This window comes from Durio zibethinus, chromosome 7 (genome assembly GCF_047325235.1).
Source record: "Durio zibethinus cultivar Kanyao isolate XHJ-2024 chromosome 7, ASM4732523v1, whole genome shotgun sequence".
NCBI lineage: Eukaryota > Viridiplantae > Streptophyta > Magnoliopsida > Malvales > Malvaceae > Durio > Durio zibethinus.
In genome coordinates, this window is record NC_143168.1 from 22510766 (window position 1) to 22531874 (window position 21109).

Genomic DNA, 21109 nt, shown 5'->3' on the forward strand with positions numbered 1-21109 from the left:
GTAAAATGAATGAGTTAATTTTGTGTCGAATCAGTCTATTACCATAACCTACATTAACTCAATGTATTAAAGTTCAAATAAGCTGCATGCCTATCACCTACTCAATTGAATTAATAACTTAATTCAATCTTTCACTTTTGTTTAAACGAAATTAAATTATTTAATTATTTAATTTTTTTATAAATATATATATGAGATATGTGACCCCTCTAATTCTGTTTATATAATAATTTAAAATTTTATCGATTGTGTAAAAAATAATTTTACTTTTAAGCTAGATTCAAGTGAAATTTGTGTTCTTAAAGGAGAGAAAAAGAAAGGTGGAAATACGACAAATTTTGTCCGCCTGTAACCCAACCTGACTGACAAATTTATGGGCCCCGAGCCAGTGTTGGCCCCAGCATTAAGTCATTATCTTGTCTTCAATGCCCCAAGTCCAAACCACTAAGATTCGCTTTCGACCTTGTCTGAAAATTTAATTCCCATATGTTAATTTTCATTTCCACTTGGTTTCTTTGCTGCCATCTTTATTATTTCGTATACTACTTTATTTCATGTCTATTATGTCTTATTTTGACTTTGCACAAAATTTTTTAAAAATTTTTTGAGTTGGATTTGGACTTTTTTTATTATAAAGTTTGTTTCTCAAATTACCCGTATTTTAAAAAAAAAAGTAAGAAAAAAAAAGATATTATAATTAAAGGATAATAAAAAAAAATAAAAATGATTTTTTCTTCAACGTTTCAAAAGAAATATATATATTTTTTGAGACAACTTAAGATATACAAACGAGACATAATTCATGAAACGTAGATATTACTAAATAGTTTAGAAATGAAAGATTCTCTGAACTCGTAAGAAAAATTACTATAGGAGAGGGGGGACCTCAAATTTAATGCTGCTTAACTGATTCGCATATTCAAGTGGTACCAAATATAATGGAAGAACAATATTGAATGAGAGTTCCAACTTCCAAGGGGCCATTGATATGAACCAGAACCATGATTGCATCTCACATTTCCCATATGCTAAAAGAAATTTGTAATATATTTGACCCCTGCATTCATAATGTCAGATTCTGGTTCTGACCCGTCTCCATTTATTTAAACGTGATATAAATGACAAAGACCCAGTCTTCTTTAGGACAACTTGGAAAGAATTGTCATTGGATAAAGCGAACCTGGCCATGTGAGGTTGTAAACTTCAAATACACACAATACCACCCATAGATTTCAGCTGCATATATTGAAAATTTATAGATTTTTTCTATATGTCTACACAAATGAATCAACATGAAAATTTTGATGAAATTAAAGGTATAGCATTATGGAGGTTCTGCTGAACAATCATGGTCCATCTCCCAGGCAAGAAATGATAGACCAGAAAAACAAATAAAAAGTGGGAAAAAATTGTTGAGAGCTCTGAATCTTTATATATATTCCTTGGAAGCACTTAGCCGAACCCTGACAGAACTTCTCCTAAGCCACAGCTCATACATAGCCATGTAAAATGCATCATAATCAACTGGTGGAACATTCCATTTGAAATGTTTCCTCACCTTCAATACATTGCTTTGCAACCATAAGTATTCTTCCAAGCTTATTCCTTGAAGGATTTTTTTCAACACTGGGATGTCCATGTAATGTACAACGACTGAGAAGCTCTTCCAGTTGAGAATATCAGCAAATGGCAGGTCATAGTGATTAGCAAGGATAACGGGAACACAACCATAATGTATTGCATCTGTTACTCTTGCTGTGTTAACTTCAAAGCCTTTGACATGGAGGCAGAACTTGCTTCTAAGTTGCTCCTCACCATCATCTGTTTCAAGTCGTCCGAAATGAGCAAATATTTCAGTGTCATTTCTCCAGTGTTTTAAAAGAGCTGCGCGTACCGGGGAGTTAACTTGTCCGGCAAAGAAAGCTAGTTGGTTCCTGCAATAAATTTTAATTTGTGAAGCTAAGTGATGCTTCATCTAAAGTGGATTATAAGTGTACAATTTATGGTTAGAAAGGTAAAGAGCTCCACCTTTTTGATGAAACAAGTTTTTTTGGATCTTGTTCTTTAGGCCAAATTTGTGGCATAGAAACATCTTTGTGAGGAAAGTACCCTGCTACAAAATATGTTGAAGAGCAAACAACTTGAATGGAATTTTCTTTGGCATCAACGGCTTTATCCATGGCTATTCTGCCAATGGAATGACAAGCAACATAGAAATGATCAGCTCCTCCAGTTCGATTCCAGTAGGGGTACTGATGACTGATATTGACGATGTAATCTTTGATGAAATCTTGCAGTCCTTCAGGGCCAATTCTAGGATCGTGGCGCAGATCAGCAATGGAGAAAGGCATATAGAAAAGATCTGCCTCGTTCGGATCCTTTGTTATAAAGTGGCTGTTGACAAGAGCCTTTTTGAAGTAAAGTTCACTGGCATAATGACCCTTAGGATCAAAATCCACAGGCAAGAGCACGTTCGCAAAGGGGTCATCCGGCTTATGGGGGTAAACGAATATCTTTAAGCTCTTATTCATTTCCTTATAGTCTTCCAGAAAGATATCAGTATCATGATATATCTCTGTGTTATTCATATTGTTTCCTGAACAAACAAAAAAAAAAAAAAAACCAACAGTTTAATTCCCATACCAGCATATCCTGATGAGAAAAGTTCTCGTCTCTATGCAATGATACTATGGAGTGGGTCTAAATTTGCTGATATGAGGTTATATAGATTGCCTTATCTCAAAGCCCTATATTACTCGTCATAAATTTTTATGGCTAAAATGAATACCAGCAGTCTGCTATTATATACTTTTTAAGGGAATTATACTGAGAAGAAATGAGCAATCTGAAAATCATGTCTAACTCAAAAAATGTATATGTAACAATAATAAAAAAAAACTAAACAAGATGAAGCTCAAAACTCAAAGCTACATACCACCGGAGCCAAACAGATCTCCTAGTCCTACGGACCATTGGCTCTGCTTTGCGTAACTGGCAGTTCGCGGTAGATCAAAAAATAAATCTTCAGCGGTGTTGTCGATTGAAAATGGTATAGTCTCCTCATTGTCAGTTGAAACAGGGATTATCAGATCAAATAAAGATAAATTTGTTGCAGGTTCTAGGAAAGGACTAGCTTGGGGATTTGCGAAGACCCTTGAGGTTGTGTATATGTAAATGAAAATGAGTAGAAAGGTAGTAATGGCTAAACTTATGGGTAACAAAAAGAAAAATATTTTGAAAGTAGGGGGATACTGCTGCTTGGAGACATTGTAAATAACAACAGAAGACTTCCCCATGAAGAGTTAGAAGGCAAGGTTCTAAACAAATGTTGATCATTTAAAAAAGAAAAATGAACAGATGAAGTTTGTCAATATCCTTATATAGTTTATCTTATGGTTTTGGGGTGCATTGACAGATAGCTACATCAATTATAAATGGTCATGAAGTGAGAATAATGAAAAAAATCAGACAAAAAATGTGGATGATGTACAATTTACAGAAATATTTATCAGGTAGGCTTGTTTCCAAAACATGTTGCAAGTGTAGCTTTCTGCAATTTTCAAACTACAAATTGTTCACCTCAAAGTTGAAGCTTTCAGTCCATAGCAAGTCACCGGTTTGTAATTAAGTTTCAAGATTTTGACTTCTGTATTGATTTGTCTGCAATCATACTTTTGAAGCAGGTGAGGAAATGTCAATATCTTGAATATGGGAATGAGAGAAGTGAGTGAATGGTTTCTTGGAACAGAAGGGAGGTCCCAGAGAAATGTAAGAGGTCTTTTCTTTGCAAATATTGTCAAATAAAGATAAAAACAAATCTCACATAACTCTTTATAAACAAGTACAGCACATAATAAATAGTAAAACTTATTTGTTTATTCCTATTACTGCATCAGATTGTCAACAATAGAAGCTCACTTTTGTTTGATAAAAGCTATCAGCACCACTTTCATATAAGAAAATTTTGCTCAAAGCCATATGCTTGGTACAAGACTGCCATAAAATGTGATAAATATGGTAACATTTAGTTGGATGGCTTTAACATCTGGTTCTATGAAAACCTGCAATCTATAAGGATATTAGTTAATACTAAATATATATAACAAAATATGTGTGTGTTCCATGCATCTTTAGAAGTTTCGAAGACCTACCAGCTAACGATTTTTCATGAAGAATTAACGAGAAGTTTACATATATTTTATGGAGAAGAAGTGAGCATATAATGAATTAACAGTTAACCTTTTGGTTGTTCTGATTTCTGGTTTTGAAACAATAGCTCATTACCTGATCAGCAGAACAAGCCCAAAGGTTTCATCTTGACATCAGCAATAGAAACTTATGAACATTGTCAAACAAGGAATGCAGGATTGCCTAGATCACTCAGTTACTTAAAAATAACCTGCCCCAAATTGTTCTCTTTCTTTTGTTTTTTTTTTTTTTTCATTTTTCATTTTTACTTTTTCTGAATTAGATAAAACAAGGAAGCTCTAATAAATTACAAGTAAAGCCATATTGTGGTCGAGAAACAACCACAATACTTTCCTCTAATCCAACTAGTTATGCAGCCATATGGCTGGAGGAAAGTCAACATAAAGTTGGAGAAACCGGACACAAGGACCTTGGTTGGCAATGATTTCTTTCATTTGATTTCCAAGTAAGCAACAAAACATTTTATAAGAGTATTGGGTTTTACGTCTTATGGGTGTGTATGTTTATTTGTGAGTGAACTAAAAGAGACTAAGAGGATCCACATAGGTACTAGAGGAGACTGAGAGGGTCCACATAGGTATGATGTATGGGAGCATACGAGTATGTGTTTGATTATGTTGAAAGGGTGCACAAGAGTTTGAGTTTGTATTTATTTGGGTTGAGAATACTCCATAGGACTAGAGGAGATTGATAATCTCTTATGAGTATTGATTGTTGAGTGAGGTTGATGATTTGATGTATATTTGTAATTTTTTACAACTAGTGGATCTTGTTTCTCATCCGTGGACGTAGATTGATTAGATCGAACCACGTTAAATTGTTGTCTTGTGTGTTTGATTTATTATTTGATTTTGTTTCCGCTGATATGATTGGATTGAAGGTTAAAGTTCTTTGAACAAATACATATGGCAAAAACTAATGGAACACACTTTCAACCAATGTATACTATAGAATACATTAAGAAGTAAAACCATGTCTAGAGATTTAGTAATGAAATAAAAAAAAAAAAATGCCGGAGAAGCTGAACCTTTATCTCAGATATCATAAATCTAATCATCAAAGAAAGGCGTAATCAAAGGCATAGACTTGTGCTGGAACCACTCCTTGGTAAAAGGGGGCATAGAGAAGCTTGAAATTATACATCCAAGTAAAGAGAATACAAGGCAGTGGCTTTTAGAATCATGGTCTGGCAGAGAACCAACCATTTGACATAAATGCTTGTGTAATATGTTATCAACATAGTTTTACTTACATCCAATCGATAAGTAAATCAACCCCGTCTAATTTCGGAAAAATTTCTGTGTGTCGCTCATGTTACAAAACAGAAATAAAATAAGATCAATGAAAAAGGGGAACAAAAAGTACATGATCGCCTAATGCCATTAAAGACCCCAAAGCATTAAAGCAATTTACATTTATTCCATCCAAGCACTTAATCGGACCCTCACAGAACTCTGGCGGAGCCACAACTCATACATTGTCATGTAAAATGCATCATAATCTATTGGAGGATCATTCCACTGGAAATGTTTGCGAACCTTCAACGTGTTACTTTGTAGTACGGAATACTCTTCTAAGCTAATCCTTTGAAGTATATTCTTTAATACTGGGATATCCAAGTAATGAACCAAAACTGAGAAGCTCTCCCAATTTAATATGTCACCAAATGGGAGATCATAGTGGTTGGCAAGAATCACCGGAACACAACCATAATATATTGCATCTGCAACACGAGCTGAGTTTACTTCAAAGCCTTTGACATGAAGGCAGAACTTGCTACCAAGAAGCTGGTCAGCATCAGGTGTTCTGAGCCGGCCAAAGTGAGCAAAAATGTCGGTGTCATTTCCCCAAAGTTTAAGAAGAGCTAGACGTGCAGGTGAGTTGATTGTCCCAGCAAAAAAGGCAAGCTGCTTTCTGCAGTTTCATTTGTCAAAGTAAGATAAGAATACTTTGAAAGCAGCAAGCAAAGAGGGAATTCTTTTGTAGTAATTTTCAAGATCATAAAGTATTTCAATACATTATCCTCATCATCTAATAACTAGCAGATCCAAATAAATGGAGTAACCTTTTTGATGAAGCAAAGTTTGGAGGATCTCCTTGTCTAGGCCAAATTTGTGGCATAGAAGCATCCTTGTGAGGAATATATCCAGCAACAAAATATGATGAAGAGCAAACAACTTGAATCACATTGAATTTGGCTTCAAATACTTTATCCATTGCAAAACGCCCAATGGTATGACAAGCAACATAAAAGTGATCAGCCCCGTCTGTTCGATTCCAATAAGGGTACTTGTGACTAATATTGTGGATGTAATCTTTGATGAAATCTTGCATTCCTTCTGGACCAATCCTAGGGTCATGCCGCATTTCTACTATAGAGAAAGGCATAAAAAAGAGATCTGCCTCACTTGGATTCTTTGTGATGAAGTGGCTTTTAAAAAGAATCCTCTTGAAATAAAGTTCACTGGCATAATGACCCTTGGGATCATAATCCACCGGCAAGAGCACATTAGCAAAGGGATCATCTCTGCTGTGAGGATAAACATATATCTTAAGGCTCCTATTCATTTCCTTGTAATCTTCTAGGAAGAAATCTTTATCATGGTAGACCTCTGTGTTATTTACATAGTTTCCTGAAACCACAAAATCCAAGATTTTAAACAAAATGAATGTTGAACAGATTGAGGGAAAGTACATAAAAGGCTAGATTGGATTGCCGCAAATTTTCTACAGGTGCTAAGATCACAGCTAAAAGAAAACCAGAGGTCTTCAAGCATAAAGTTCAAAGCATAAACCAGAGGGCCGATGTGCTGCTAATTCTATTTTGAGAACCAACTTTTCTAGGGAAATATCATTAGAGTTTTCAGAAGGAACATTGAACAAAATGATAGCAACAATGCAGATTGGTTTACTAGTTCCAGGTTGGTATTTTCTTGTTGCATTATTGATTTTGTACGAGTCCAGGCTAAACACTATGCTCAAATCATTCTCAGCATTATGTTCAAAAAATTGATTACTTATGTCTGAATCTTGAAATTTTGGTCTTAAACTTCAGCATGATATTAATCACAAAGATAAGTTCAAGAAAAGAAATCATCCACTCCATCTGAATGATTTAACTTTTATGAGAAAAAAGTTAACAGGGTACTAAACTAACATTATATCTCCTAAAAAGAACATATTCCTATAGCAAGCTCACTTACCATATAAGCCAAAAAGGCTTCCGATAGACCATTGGTTCCCTCTCGACAAAGGAGCAGATCTAGGTGAAAAGAACAATTCTTCAGCTGCATTTTCAAGTGAAAATGGAACCATTTGCTGGATTAAAGAAGATATTGGTGAAGACTCTTGGTAAAGATTGTTTTGTGTATTGGTGAACACTTTTGAGGTTGTGCAAAATATGTATAAGCAAATAAGAAGAACAGTAGAAATTGCCAAACTTAAAGGTAAGAAAAAGAAAGGACCCCCAAAAGATGTTGAGAAACGGTGCTTAGAGAATTGGTAGCAAAAAGAAGAAGACTTTCCCATGGGAGCAGGAGGGGCTTAAAGAATGGAGATTGACAATTCAATCTATTAGTATATATAGTTCAGTAAATTAACAGATAGCTACATCCATTAAAAGCTGTCTATATCAGAAAAAAAATGAAAAATTAAATTGAAAGTCTGTATTGAGAGCCATTGTCACATTTTGTTTCTCATTCTGCAGTGAAAACTTGTCTTAAACATGTCTATGATAAATTCTTCTGCAGTTTTCAGAAATAAAAGCCAATTAACCATTTATAAAGACCTTTGCACATGTTATTAACAAAGAATCTTGTTGCTGTATCTTGAATGGATTTGAGATTACACCAGGGTTTCATGTTTAAAAGGTGGATAGAACCTTGTGATAATGAAGAACTTTTCCAATTTGTTCTGTAGCAAGATCAAATTCAGGGGTGTCCCACACTGATTCATAATGAAAAAGAAAGGAGAACATCATTTTGTAATTTCTAGAAAGACACTCATGCTTTTCTCCAAGTAACTATATTTTAGCTTGTTTATTTTCACTTTTATATGAAGACAAGTTGGTAGGTGGAAATGTCAATCTTATTCGTATCAAATTCCGAAATTTAATTTTTTATTTAAATAGAGATAAAAAATAAATATTATATTATAGATATAAAGATGAGTATAATTTTAAATTTTTATTGATTATGGGAATAAAAACAAATAATATGGCACGTATCCCATACTCATACTCTATATATATTTAAAATTATTTAGCAAATAAATTTTTTATTAAATAATATTAATTATTTTTTTGAATTAACTAGAATTAATATATTTTTATCAAAAAATATATATTAATAAATATTTATAAATAAAATTACCTAAACAGATAAAATAAAAATAAAAAAAATTGAAAAAACAAATTCTTATTTTTATTTTTTAAAAAAAGATACGGGAATAAAAATTATCCTTACTCATTAAATATTCACAAGAATAAATATAAGAATAAATTTGAAATACGCATTAAGTACGAGAATACGAATGGATATAATATAAAAATCTAAAGATAAGGATAGAGAATGCTCTACCCTCCCCATACCATACCCTACCCATTGGCATCTCTATTAATAGGATCCATATTAATCTATATTTTTCTTTTAAAAAAATCTTATACATTTTTTTTTCATTCTTTATCTTCTTGTTTGATAAAATATATGCATAACTTTTGATAACTCTTTTTTGTGTATGTTTTCTTCAATACAAATATCTATTAATATATGAGTAATCAATTTAACTCAAATGAAGATAAATATGACTAATTAGCTTGTTACCTATGATATACGAATTATTTTTATTTTATTTAAATGTGAATAAAAATATAAATTAAAATTATTTAATTAATTATTTATATATTCAAAGTATATGCAATATATAAATAATATAATTAAAATATCAAATCATAATAAAAACAATTTTTAATCAAAAAATTGATAAAATTTAAAATATATGATAAAAAATATTGGAGAAAGAAGAAATATTCACAAAAATAAAAATAAAAATAAATCAAATTAGTAAATATTTGATAAAACTATATTTGATATTTTTAAAATTTAAAAGATATATATCTAAATTAGTAAATATTAATTTTAAAAAATAAAATATATATATTATCGCCTTGATTGAAGGTGATAGGTGAAGTTTTCATTTAAAAATCGAGATATTTGTTAATAATAATATTTTATTTTATTATTTTTAGGATGACCGGAGAACTGAACAACACCTCTTGAGATTGTGTGAGACCAAGTTTTAATAATTAATAACATCTATCACATAATATTGATTATAAATTAATCATATTATATATAACAAAGTAAACATATAAGAAAGTAAAGTATACTAAATTTCAATTTTATTTTAATGGTCAAAAAAAGATATTAAATTTTTTATGTTTGAATATGTAAATTTTTTTTATATAATATAATGAATTAATGAGTAATTATATTTGCATTTATGAGTAAGATTAGATTGATAAGAATTTACATGTGTGGGGCTGGGACCATTAATGATAGGATTTTCCCCTTTTCAGTATGTATAGCAAATTATTAAAAAATTAATTTTTAAAAATAAAAAGATATATTTAAATGTGTATTTGACAGTTAAAGATGTGTTTATTTCAATTAAAAGAAAAGTTTTAGATAATTAAAAAAATTTTATATAAATATATCTTTAAAAGATTTGAATAACCAGTGATTTTTAAATACATCTATTTAATCTATAAGTAAAAAAAAAAAAAAATTAATTTTAAATAATTTAAATAAAATCTTACCAAAATAAAATAATAATAATAATTTTATCTATTTAATTGTTTTAAAACTAAATTGATTTTCCATTTAAAATTTAAAAATTTTGAATAATTAAATAAATTTTTTAATAAAATTTTTGATAAATAGCTTAAAATTAAAAAATATCTTATGTATCATTATAAAGAGAAATTTTACAAATTTGCTTATGTGTCAAAAAAAAAAATCCACCTATGCATCCACCTAAGTAAACTTTATCAGATTTTATACATATTACAATATAATATTTTATATATATATATGATTTGCATTGAAAAATGAATTATGTACTTATATTAAATTCAAATGAAGATAAATATGATTAATTTGGGTTTTATCAACTCTAATTTCTTTCTTCAAGATTTGAATCCCCAAGGTTTTCAAATCCGAAATTCAAGTTTCTAATTTGTTATTTATGTAATTTATATGTAGTGTTTTTATTAATTTTCAAGTCAATTCCGAAAATTAATGAAACTCAAATTATAAATTTTTAATCTGCCTTGGTAAAAAAACTATCTTATTAAAAAAATCTTCATCAATCCTTTAATTATGCCTAAATTTTCTAGGTTTGACAAGATTTTTTTGACCTTATCAGAAAATATTGTTTGCCTTTTATCTCAATAAAATCTCTGCCTAGATATGTACATTTAGCACGTCTCTTGTAAAACAATGGCGACGCCTACTTAATTTTTCTAGGTATAAGAGATCGACTAGTTTGCAAATCAAGCTCCAAAACATCAATCATGGCCACCCAAAGAGCGATGGCTGTTACTTCAAACAATAACCAAGCCTCTGATGATCAATCTGATCAACTACCCTTCAATGAAGTCAAGCTCTTTAACAAATGGAGCTATGATGAAGTTATTGTGAGCTCGTCTTCCTACAATTTTTTTTGTTTCATTTACATCTATTTATATATATATATATATATATAAATTCATTCCTTTGGAAAGCTAATTCATTAGCAAAATCGAGATGAGTTGTTTATATATATATAAACATGTTTTCTAAATTTCAGTATGCTTATGACTAGATTTTATTAATAAAATTTTTATTTTGGCTGAGAAAAAAATATTTAACTTTATAATTAGCTTTCAAAATGTTTGATTCAGATTTTGTTTCTTTGGATTTGAATCTTGAATCTTATTCTCAATTCTAAAGAGTTTTAATTATAACAGTTGAATTAATAAGTCTAAAAACAAATTAAAGTTAAATCTGAAATATTCAGTTGTTTAGATAAAACCTTAGCTGGTCCATTTTATGATGTTGATTATTTTGGTTTAATTATACATTTTTTTTCTTTAATTTTGCAGCTAAGTGATCAATCGTTGACGGATTACATTAGCTTCCAGCCAGGCAAGCATGCTATTTATGTACCACATACAGCCGGGAGGTACCAAGTGAAGAGGTTTAGGAAGGCTCAGTGCCCCATTGTGGAAAGGCTGGTTAATTCCTTGATGATGCATGGCCGCAACAACGGTAAGAAAATGATGGCTGTGAGAATTGTTAAGCATGCCATGGACATCATTAATCTTCTCACTGATCAAAACCCCATTCAAGTCATTGTTGATGCCGTGAAAAACAGGTAATTAAAAACTATATCATTTGTTATGAAGTTTAAATCTAGTTTTGGAAATCGATTATTATCCTATATATATCGCTTTTAGGAAATTTAGTCTCTGAAAGATGATAGATTCATTTACATGACTAGTCATAAACAAAAATGGTGATAGGTTTTTTCGCTTCAAATTTTTTCATAGTGGACCAAGAGAAGATGCAACTAGAATTGGATCAGCCGGTGTGGTGAGAAGGCAAGCTGTTGATATCTCTCCATTGCGTCGAGTGAACCAAGCAATATATCTTCTCACAACAGGTGCTCGTGAAAGTGCCTTTAGAAACATCAAAACCATTGCTGAATGCTTGGCTGATGAATTGATCAATGCTGCAAAGGGTTCTTCTAACAGGTACATATCAATCCCATAAACAAAATTCAAGTACTCTTTAATTTTCTTTTTTCAATTCTTTTTTTCCCTGTTTGCTCTTTCAAAATTGATATATGGTTTCTTGGATGTCTATATATATACAGCTATGCTATCAAGAAAAAGGATGAGATTGAGAGAGTTGCAAAGGCCAATCGTTGAAAATGGAGTTCTGCTGGGATGGTGAAGAACCCCGCCTCTAGCTTCTTTTTTTTTTTAATTTGGTTCTCGCCCTGGAATAATCGCAATTGCTATTTTATAACTCAATTGGAGGAAGAAAACTTATCATTACTATCTGTAAGGTTTTGGAGCCTTCTGGCTTATTTAAGGTTTTGGAGCCTTCTGGCTTATTTCCTTTTTGTAAGTTCTTTTTGGACTGTAATAATCTTTTAATTCTGTTTGGTTTCACAGATTTTTCTTTGTATATCTAAAATAATTTTGCTATTGTTTCTATAACACAATAATTAACAAGAAAAAATATGACTCAGTTTTTCTTGACATTGAAATGCCAATGCATGCATGATGTGTAAAGCAACAATTATCGATACGATTATAATAATTGACAACAATGGATTCGATTATACTTATACAGATGTATGAATTCAATGCCAAAACAACATTCCATTGGGACTGAAGCGGTTCCCACTTCTGTACTAAAAGAAAGGCAGAAGAAAAAAAAATTGTTTTAATTTAATGATCTAGCTACCAAATAACACATTTTGTAATATAATTTAACCATAAATTAAGAAATTTTTCGTTTCTTTTTATCAAATGAAGTAGTAATCTTTTAAATAAAAAATACAATCATAAAAATAAAAGCACGACATTCATTTCTTGATGAATCAAATGTTTAAAGTCACACAGATCATTAACTCTTAGGGGGCCCAACAAAATTTCTCCTCTATTTCTCACATCTTTTAAAGAATAATGAAAAAAAGTTTATTTAAAAAAAAGTTTCTATTGATTTTCCCTGATTATTTTCTGATACTACAATTTTTCTCATTTTTTTTTCCATTTCAACCAAATAGGAAAATGGATTGGGCTAAAAGCCTAACCCATTTTCTATATCAAAGAAGATTTTGAAAATGATGTTATGATTAGTAATAATGAAGATTTCATTCTTTTGAAAGGTCGTCATCAAATGATAATGAAATGTTCATAATTGTATGATTTTTTGTGCCCAGATTATTAATTTGAAATTGACAAGATCACAAAGATCATGACTAGCCCTCCATTAAATTGGGTGGGCAGTTGAGACAAAGGACAGAAGCATGTATATAGGGGAGTTGGAAGGAGAGAAGGGTAGGTCCAGGCCAGTGAAGCATGCATGGTCATCCAAAGGTTTGGTTGTTGATGTATGTCAATTTATCTAACCCTCATGAGCCTTGACCTAGCTAAAAACACACTCTTAATCTCCAATTTTTGCTCTCTTTTTTTTTCTGTTGCAATTTAAACATAATCTTTGGCTACTTTCTACTTTTTCTTACCATCTTTCGATGGATTTTACCCCCACAATAAAATAGTTCTCTTCATCCTTTTGGAACTTGCTATTGATTGGAGCTTCAATGGTGATCATTTACAGCTGCAGTGGCATTGATCGACTGCTTCTTGTTTCCAGGTTAGTTAAATTATCAATCACATACACACACACATATAGCTTGCTCATATTGTTCTTCAGTTTCTTATATTTTCGTTTCAGTTCTTACTTGAAAATAATGTCATGATAGTGAGAAGGTTAGTCTTTGCATATATAGTCATGTTTCTCTCTTCCTTAATTATAGGCTTTAAAAAATTTATGAAGTTTACCCTTTTTGAGTGTTTTGATATTGGAGATTTTGTATTCCGAATTTTCCAAGTCATTTCATTTTGCATTTTAGGTGAAAATCTTTAAAATCTTGATTAATTGATCGATACTATTTTATTTAAATTGTAATTAGTTAATTGTAGTATAATAATTATAAGTGATAGATTTTTATGTTTATATACTCTCAACTTTTAATTGTAATTGGCTTTAATTAATTTTTTATTTTTTATACTATTGATAAACTATTTATTTTAATTTCACAAAAGCCAAAAAAATTAAAAATTAATATGAAACGTAAAAAACAAGTGAACATATATTTGAAGTGATTCAAAAGAAAAAAAATAGAGATAATTTAATTTACAACAAAAAAAAGTAGAATTAAGTATTAAAAAATATTTTAAAAAAAACATATCACTTATAATTCTTGCATTACAATTATTCAATCAAAATTTACGATTATATAAATTCAGGGATTCACCTTTACATAATTTTTTATTATAATTAATTAATAAATTACAAGATTATAATAAAAAATTATAGATGAAATACTTTTCAAAAAGATATTAGAACATGTGGTCCAAGAGTCAGGCTATACGTCCGGACAAAGTTTTTCAAGCTTAACCTGGTTTGATCAGATGCATTATTTAATTAATAAAAATTAATTTTTAAAATTCCTAAACCTTTAAAACTTAATAGGACTTGATCCAGCTTGAGACAGAATTTTTGAAGAGCCAACCAAAACTGACTGGGTCCATATACAGGTATAAAGTGACCAAATTCATTTCTCAATTGAAATTGGCTATGTCAATTTACAATAAATATTTTACCCTATGGCCAAAAGGGTCCACAAGGAAGTACAAAGTTTACCTAACAACATAGAGATATGGAGATACAGGAGCACTTTCAGGGGGTTCAAAAAGCTAGGTACTTTTGGCTGGGGTTGGATTTCAATAAAAATACAAAATTCACTCTGTGGTTCTGGATGTGCTGGGGCATTGGCCCTGCCTGCATGCCACCTACTTCAAACACAGCAACCTCTCACATGCCCTCCCCATTATCTGCCATTCTTAGCTTTTAAACCCAGCAACCTAGAAAAGTAGTGCTCTTTTTTTTTTTTAATCCAAGTAATTGCTTTAGTCTTTTCCTAGTGCTGATCATGAAGATCATCGGTCCAATGAGCGTTCTCGTATTTCTTAATAAAATTACGTATGCAGATAAAATTTATAATAAAAATCACATAATACCGAACATCAAATTAATATATAAAATTAAACCAAATTCACTTGCAAAATTATTAAAGGAGTAGAAAAGCTTATCCTTGGTATTTAAATTTTAAACAATTTTTTTAATATTAATACTATAATATTTTTATAATTTTTAAATTACAGTTTTTTTTGTATTATTAAAAAATTTGGAAAAATTAAATTAATTTAGTCCTTTATTACTATAATTTTATAAAGCTAAAACATTAGTTATTGATTTGTTCAGGTGAAGGAAAATGCATGATAAAAGCATGTTTTTTCTTAATTTGAATTATACACTGTTATTTTACCATAAACTGATGATTCGTTTGGCTAGAAGTCTAGAGCATACTTAAGTAAAGATGCTAAAGAAAGCTAATTGATGATGTCCCATGTTTTTCGTCCATATCCCGCTTCCGCCGTCCTTGGAAGACTCGCCGTCTCTTTTTCTGCTTGGGAAAAAGTAAATAGGCAATCTTTAAAAAAAAGATCAATGAGTTTCTAGTTTGATGTTATGGAATTAATTTCAAGATTGCAAGTTTTAAGTTGAAATCTCAATTGTAATTGAAAATAAAAAATAAATAATGAATGTAATTAAGAAATTTTTATGAACAATGATGTCAAATTCAGACAAAGCCGCAAACCGACAAAGATATTCATTTGAGGGTTAACGAAATACCATTTGCTTGTCAAACTCTATACACAAGCTGCTGTTATTACACCAAATAGGTCTAAGTAGGTTTGAACATCTAGATTGGATAATTTTTTTTTTTCTAAATAAAACGAATTTGTTTAGAAATTAAGAGATTATACAACCAACAAAGACCGAGTAAAGCAAAGAACATTGTTCTATGTGCAAGTTCAAAAACAAACTAACAGGACACTGCCTCAGGAATAAGCTCATTTTTACTTAAATCCAATACCTCCAAGTTTTCTAGGGACGGCAATCGAATCCGTCTCTAACGGGTTCCGACTCAATCCAACCTTATGAGATCGATTTTTTTTTTTTGAAATTCAGATTTGGGGTTCGGGTTTTAGTAAACTTGATCCAACCCGACCTGATATTATATAAAAAATTATTTTTTAATTAATTATTTAAATTTTTATTTATATATATTTATATAATGATATTTTTAAATATTTATATTTAAAAAATAATATTTTATATTTTAAAAAATAATATTTTATTAATTTCGGATCGAGTCGAATTGGGTACTGTTTATATAGCATCGAGTCGGGTTCGGGTATGAAAAAACAAAAAAAAATCGAATAAGATCAAGTTCGGGGCAAGCAAAACCGACCCCGAACCCGACCCGCCAACTCTAAAGTTTTCCCAGTTTACCAAATGCAGGATTTGTAGAATATATCAATGTTGCCTCTAGGTAAACTTTGTATGAATGCTTCCAAGTTAAACTCACACCCATAAACTTGCCACCTTAGAGCTTGATTAATAACAAGTTCTGCTCTTTTCTTGGCCAAACTGACTTCAAGAAAACCACAAAAATATCGAACTGAACAGCACCCAAAACAATGCAAATTAAACTTAGAAGATGGTTCTAGTACATTAAAGAAAATAAATCAATAACCTTAGGTTTCAAATTAATAAGAAATATTGAAAGGCTTGAATTTCCCAACATACTTTCGTATGTTTCTCTCTTCTTTGTGTTTACTTGATATTTTATTAAAAAAAAAGTGATAGACTTATAGTTATAGTTAGGTTTAATTTATCAATAGTCAAGCTTTTATTCCTTAGAAAAATATAAGTCTAAGGTTTGAACATTTCCCTCCCTTTGACTTCTCTCATTTATGCTAAAACTTTTAAATTTAATGATATATTCAAGATAAAATCTTACTGCTTGACCCTGATTTATAATGCAAGTACTTCACAATGATCTATCAGCCGGGTCATGCATACATTTTTCATATTTATAATTTTCATTATCGAACTCATGTATCTATTCCACTTTTTTTTTTCTTTTTTATGAAAAATACATAAAATAGTTCAGTGTAATTTTTTGGCCACTATATATGTTATCAAATTACAAACCATCATTCTATCCGATGATTTGGTTTTGGCAAATTCACTTTTGAGTAGATTTGACAATTGGAGTACACGAGTCAAAATAAAATATTGATAATTTGTGTATTCGTGTAGTATTTTAATAACACAAAAACATAAAATATATTTTTTCAGTTTTGTTAAATATGTATATGGGTTTTATTAAAAATTTAAATCATGTTATCTTTGTATTTTTATTTTATATCAATTTTATATTGTATTATATTATATCATATTTTAAACTATCGAGTTTCCCTTTGACCGAAGAAAATTTGGTTAGCCATGAATGTACTTGATGTTGAATTCAAAGATATTGCAGCAACATTTGAAACACGTGTGATACATCATCTAAAAGAAAACACTATGGTTTGAAGCTAAAATCTCTACTTCGATCTCACCTTACCCTGACCACTTGAGCTGAGCAGCACATCCTTTAGTTTTTCAACATCAATAGTATATCTCTCCTGGTTCAAAATTCTAATTCTATGACAGCTAATTTTCTTTCATACATGTATACCTGTAGAAGCCGATTAATTTTTTAGAGTAGATGACAATTTCCTCGAAAAAAAATTAAAGAAATGCAAAATAATGTAGAAAACCGATTAATTAAGTAAAAAATAACTAAGCTCACCAATCACCATGGCAGAGGATCAACTTAATTACAATTTCCACTAAAGCTAGGGTTCAGCATGACAAAATTACTTCTAGTTTTACATGCATGACACTTAAAAACCATGAATATTTATTTTTTTTGAACAAAGAATTTTAAAATTTAATTTTCTTCTTAAAAGAACTTAAACTTAAAGGAAAAAGGATAGATAGATATATAACATGTTAAATATAAAATTCCAACTAGAATTGAGAACTATTAGCTGATGATTTTTTTCTTCCAAACATTAACTCACTGATCATGTATATGTACTGATCATTATGAGATTGTTTGTCCAGGGTATTGTTGAAATTATTACAGATGCCGTTGATGTCATTTCTCAAAATAAACCATGAACTTAAACCACGATCTTAAGCAAATATGGATTCATGATTCATCTAGACATTGTTGAATTTTTGCCTTAATCACTTAGCTTTGATTTAACGTAAAGAAAAATAAGTAACTATACATGTTTCTGAGTGAAAAACCATTTTACCTATAATGTGAGTAGATATATGAATACAATTATTTTAGTGTTAACTAAGATTAAAAGACGATTATCGGAATGAAAATTGGCATGCAATTGATCAATCGTTTGATTGAAAATCTTAAATATCTATATCATGAAAATTTAATTAAATCCAACTATCTAATAACTCACTCAAACATTTAAAACAACCAGCTATATAAAAAAAAAAAAAATCAAGTGATCAACATATGGATTAAGAGAATAAAAGTTAAAACGACAAGATATACTTGAAAGGGAACAATAGGAGCAAAGAAATGTAGTATTGGAGGAAGTTAGTGATGATTTTAATAGCATATATATATATAATATAATTTACATTGCAAATAAAATTTTAAAAAAAAATTCATATGGTACCTAATTATTTTACTTCATGCATGATATAATACTGGTGATAAAGTACAATAATTAATATAGAATATTGAGCATGAGCTCAGTGTATTGTCTGCTTTTGATTAGATAATTGCTAAGATAAGGAATCAAATTAAGAAGCATATATATTAGCTGAAACTGCGAAAAGGGAAATTAACTCTAATATGTAATTAATTAAAATTTTAAATGAGCAAACCAAAGCTAAAAGGCATGCCAACAGAACAAAAACAATGGAACGGTGCATGCATGCATGCTGAACTCCTCAAAATAGATAGAACAAAGCTTCTTCATCTCCGTTTTGTATAGGTTAAAATTCATATATATATATATATATATATATATATATTCACGGAGAAAGAGGGAAAAAATAGCAGTGGGATGATAGAAATCATAGGAAGTAAATTAAACTACTCAAATATTTTGATTTGCTAATTTCTATAGAAGATTATAGAATTAAGGGCTGATACATTTTAATTAGACACTAAAAATAATTAATTGCATTTAGGTGCAACCATACAAGTAAAAACAATGCTTCCTTACAACAAAGAGTTCTACGCATAACATTAACACAACCCAAGAAATGAAAGGAAAAAAAAAAAATCACAATGCATAAAACTATAATGAAACCTATCATTTCTATTTCTTTTTCCTTTAAAAATGATAGGGTAATCAAAACCATCTAATTTCAATATGCATCTATAAATTTGTAACTTTGCTAAGGCCGGTGATGCTGGTGATGATTATTGAAAGAGTTTTGCTCGTTCCCAAAGGGAACCATTGAAGACATGATTTCAGCTTCCCAAATGTTGCCATGACTCATGAAATTCTGATCAGCAGATGCTGCATCTGCTACCACATTATTAGGTTGCGGCTGCGGCTGCGGCTGTTGCTGCTGATTGACAAACAAGTAATTGTCATTAATCAGAGAATCCAGAAATGAAGAGAACATATCTTCATTGTAGTTTTCAATATAATCTCCTTCATTTCCATGGCTGCTGCTTGGTTGCCCCATGATATGAGTAGCACTAGCACCCTCAGAATTATACCAATTTGCCATACTGTTATCAACAACATGTTGGCTTTGATATTGCTGATGATTTTCCTGGTTAGTTGGTGTAAAATCTTGGGTAGTAATGGTAATAGATTTTTCTCCTAATTCGGAAGAATTAGAGTTTGGGGGGTTGGGGTGTGATTTTGGGACAGGATCATGGTTAGCCTGTGATGAAGCATGGCTAACAAGGTTCAGTGGTTTATGGGTTCTTGGATCTATTCCTTGACTGATTAGCTTCTTGCTCAGATGGGTGTTCCAGTAGTTCTTTATTTCATTATCTGTACGCCCTGGAATCCTCCCAGCTATCAAAGACCATCTGAAAATTCAAAGTTTAAGAACCCAAAAAAGGATTAAAAAAGGTAAACGAAAAAATCCCATTAATGAAACATTCAAACTTGAAAGAAACCCTAAAACAAATGAAAAAAACCCTAAAAAAAATAGCTTCTAACGAATCTAAACATGATCTCCAATTTTGATAACGTATAAAATACACGACCCAAAAAAATTAATCTATATCAGCACGTTCTTAACTTAATTGTTTTGTAAATGATTAATTTATACAAATCTTTATGTTTAATATATTTAGAAAGAGAGCTGCACCATAGAAAAAGCAGAGAAAACTAAACCCCAAAAAAATTAACTTCTATGAAAGCTGATCTTGTATTTTGAGATGTGAATTGTTATTATATTGTAAGCAGGATCGAGCTACCTGTTTCCTAGCAAGCGGTGAAGCCGAAGAATGAGATCTTCTTCATCAGGAGCAATACGACCTCGTTTAACAGATGGTCGGAGATAATTCATCCACCGGAGACGACAACTCTTGCCACATCTAAGCAATCCAGCTCGTTTAGGCAGCGTCCGCCACCTTCCTTCGCCTTCTCTTTTGATATAGTTGGCTAAGACTTCATCTTCTTCCGGCGTCCATGGCCCTCTCTTTATCCCGACTTTGCTGCAACATGGTGTGCTCTTGCTTGTTGTTGATGTACCTAATAAACTTGGGTTCCTCATGATTTCTTGAAGTATGACCCTTTTCTGAAATTTTCGTTGGTTTTTTTGCTGATATGTGGTCACTTTCGGATTGGTTTTTTTGCTGGGAAATGGAAAAGAGACGAAAAGTTTAGGGTTGTATATAACAGGAAGCAAAAGGATGAAAGATAAGAGAGAAAGTACTCAATGTAGAAAGAGACGAAGATGGCTAATAGCCTAAGATGGCTATGCCAACTTGTATATATAATAATAAGAAAATTTTATAGGGAAGAATTCGTTTTTGATAATTTCTCTAAAGGGAAAGAGTTTTTTTTTTTTTTTTTAAATTGTTTTTGTTTTAGATAGACGAAAACAAGGTAATCTTTGTTAATGGAATTTGAAGATGTTGAAAATAAGTAAATTAA

General features: G+C 30.6%; 4 protein-coding genes across 4 annotated transcripts; 1 reads left to right on the forward strand and 3 right to left on the reverse strand.

The window, feature by feature from the left end:
• Nucleotides 1-1209: 1209 nt before the first annotated feature.
• On the reverse strand, nt 1210-3354 carry LOC111277806 (putative glycosyltransferase At5g25310). Its single transcript, XM_022864223.2, has 3 exons — nt 2936-3354; nt 2029-2596; nt 1210-1934 (listed from the first exon to the last, which is right to left on the reverse strand). The coding sequence occupies exons 1-3, from the start codon at nt 3294-3296 to the stop codon at nt 1430-1432; spliced, it is 1434 nt and encodes a 477-aa protein (XP_022719958.1). The 5' UTR covers nt 3297-3354; the 3' UTR covers nt 1210-1429.
• A 1910-nt stretch (nt 3355-5264) lies between these two features.
• LOC111277807 (putative glycosyltransferase At5g03795) lies at nt 5265-7747 on the reverse strand. The gene is made up of 3 exons (XM_022864224.2): nt 7413-7747; nt 6275-6842; nt 5265-6123 (listed from the first exon to the last, which is right to left on the reverse strand). The coding sequence occupies exons 1-3, from the start codon at nt 7735-7737 to the stop codon at nt 5625-5627; spliced, it is 1392 nt and encodes a 463-aa protein (XP_022719959.1). The 5' UTR covers nt 7738-7747; the 3' UTR covers nt 5265-5624.
• Nucleotides 7748-10616: 2869 nt separating this feature from the next.
• LOC111277494 (small ribosomal subunit protein uS7-like) lies at nt 10617-12492 on the forward strand. The gene is made up of 4 exons (XM_022863927.2): nt 10617-10903; nt 11351-11622; nt 11798-12001; nt 12124-12492. The coding sequence occupies exons 1-4, from the start codon at nt 10781-10783 to the stop codon at nt 12176-12178; spliced, it is 654 nt and encodes a 217-aa protein (XP_022719662.2). The 5' UTR covers nt 10617-10780; the 3' UTR covers nt 12179-12492.
• Nucleotides 12493-19071: 6579 nt separating this feature from the next.
• Nucleotides 19072-21109, reverse strand: LOC111277034 (transcription repressor MYB6-like). The gene is made up of 2 exons (XM_022863139.2): nt 20428-21109; nt 19072-20034 (listed from the first exon to the last, which is right to left on the reverse strand). Exons 1-2 carry the CDS (start codon nt 20724-20726, stop codon nt 19383-19385), a joined length of 951 nt encoding a protein of 316 aa, XP_022718874.2. The 5' UTR covers nt 20727-21109; the 3' UTR covers nt 19072-19382.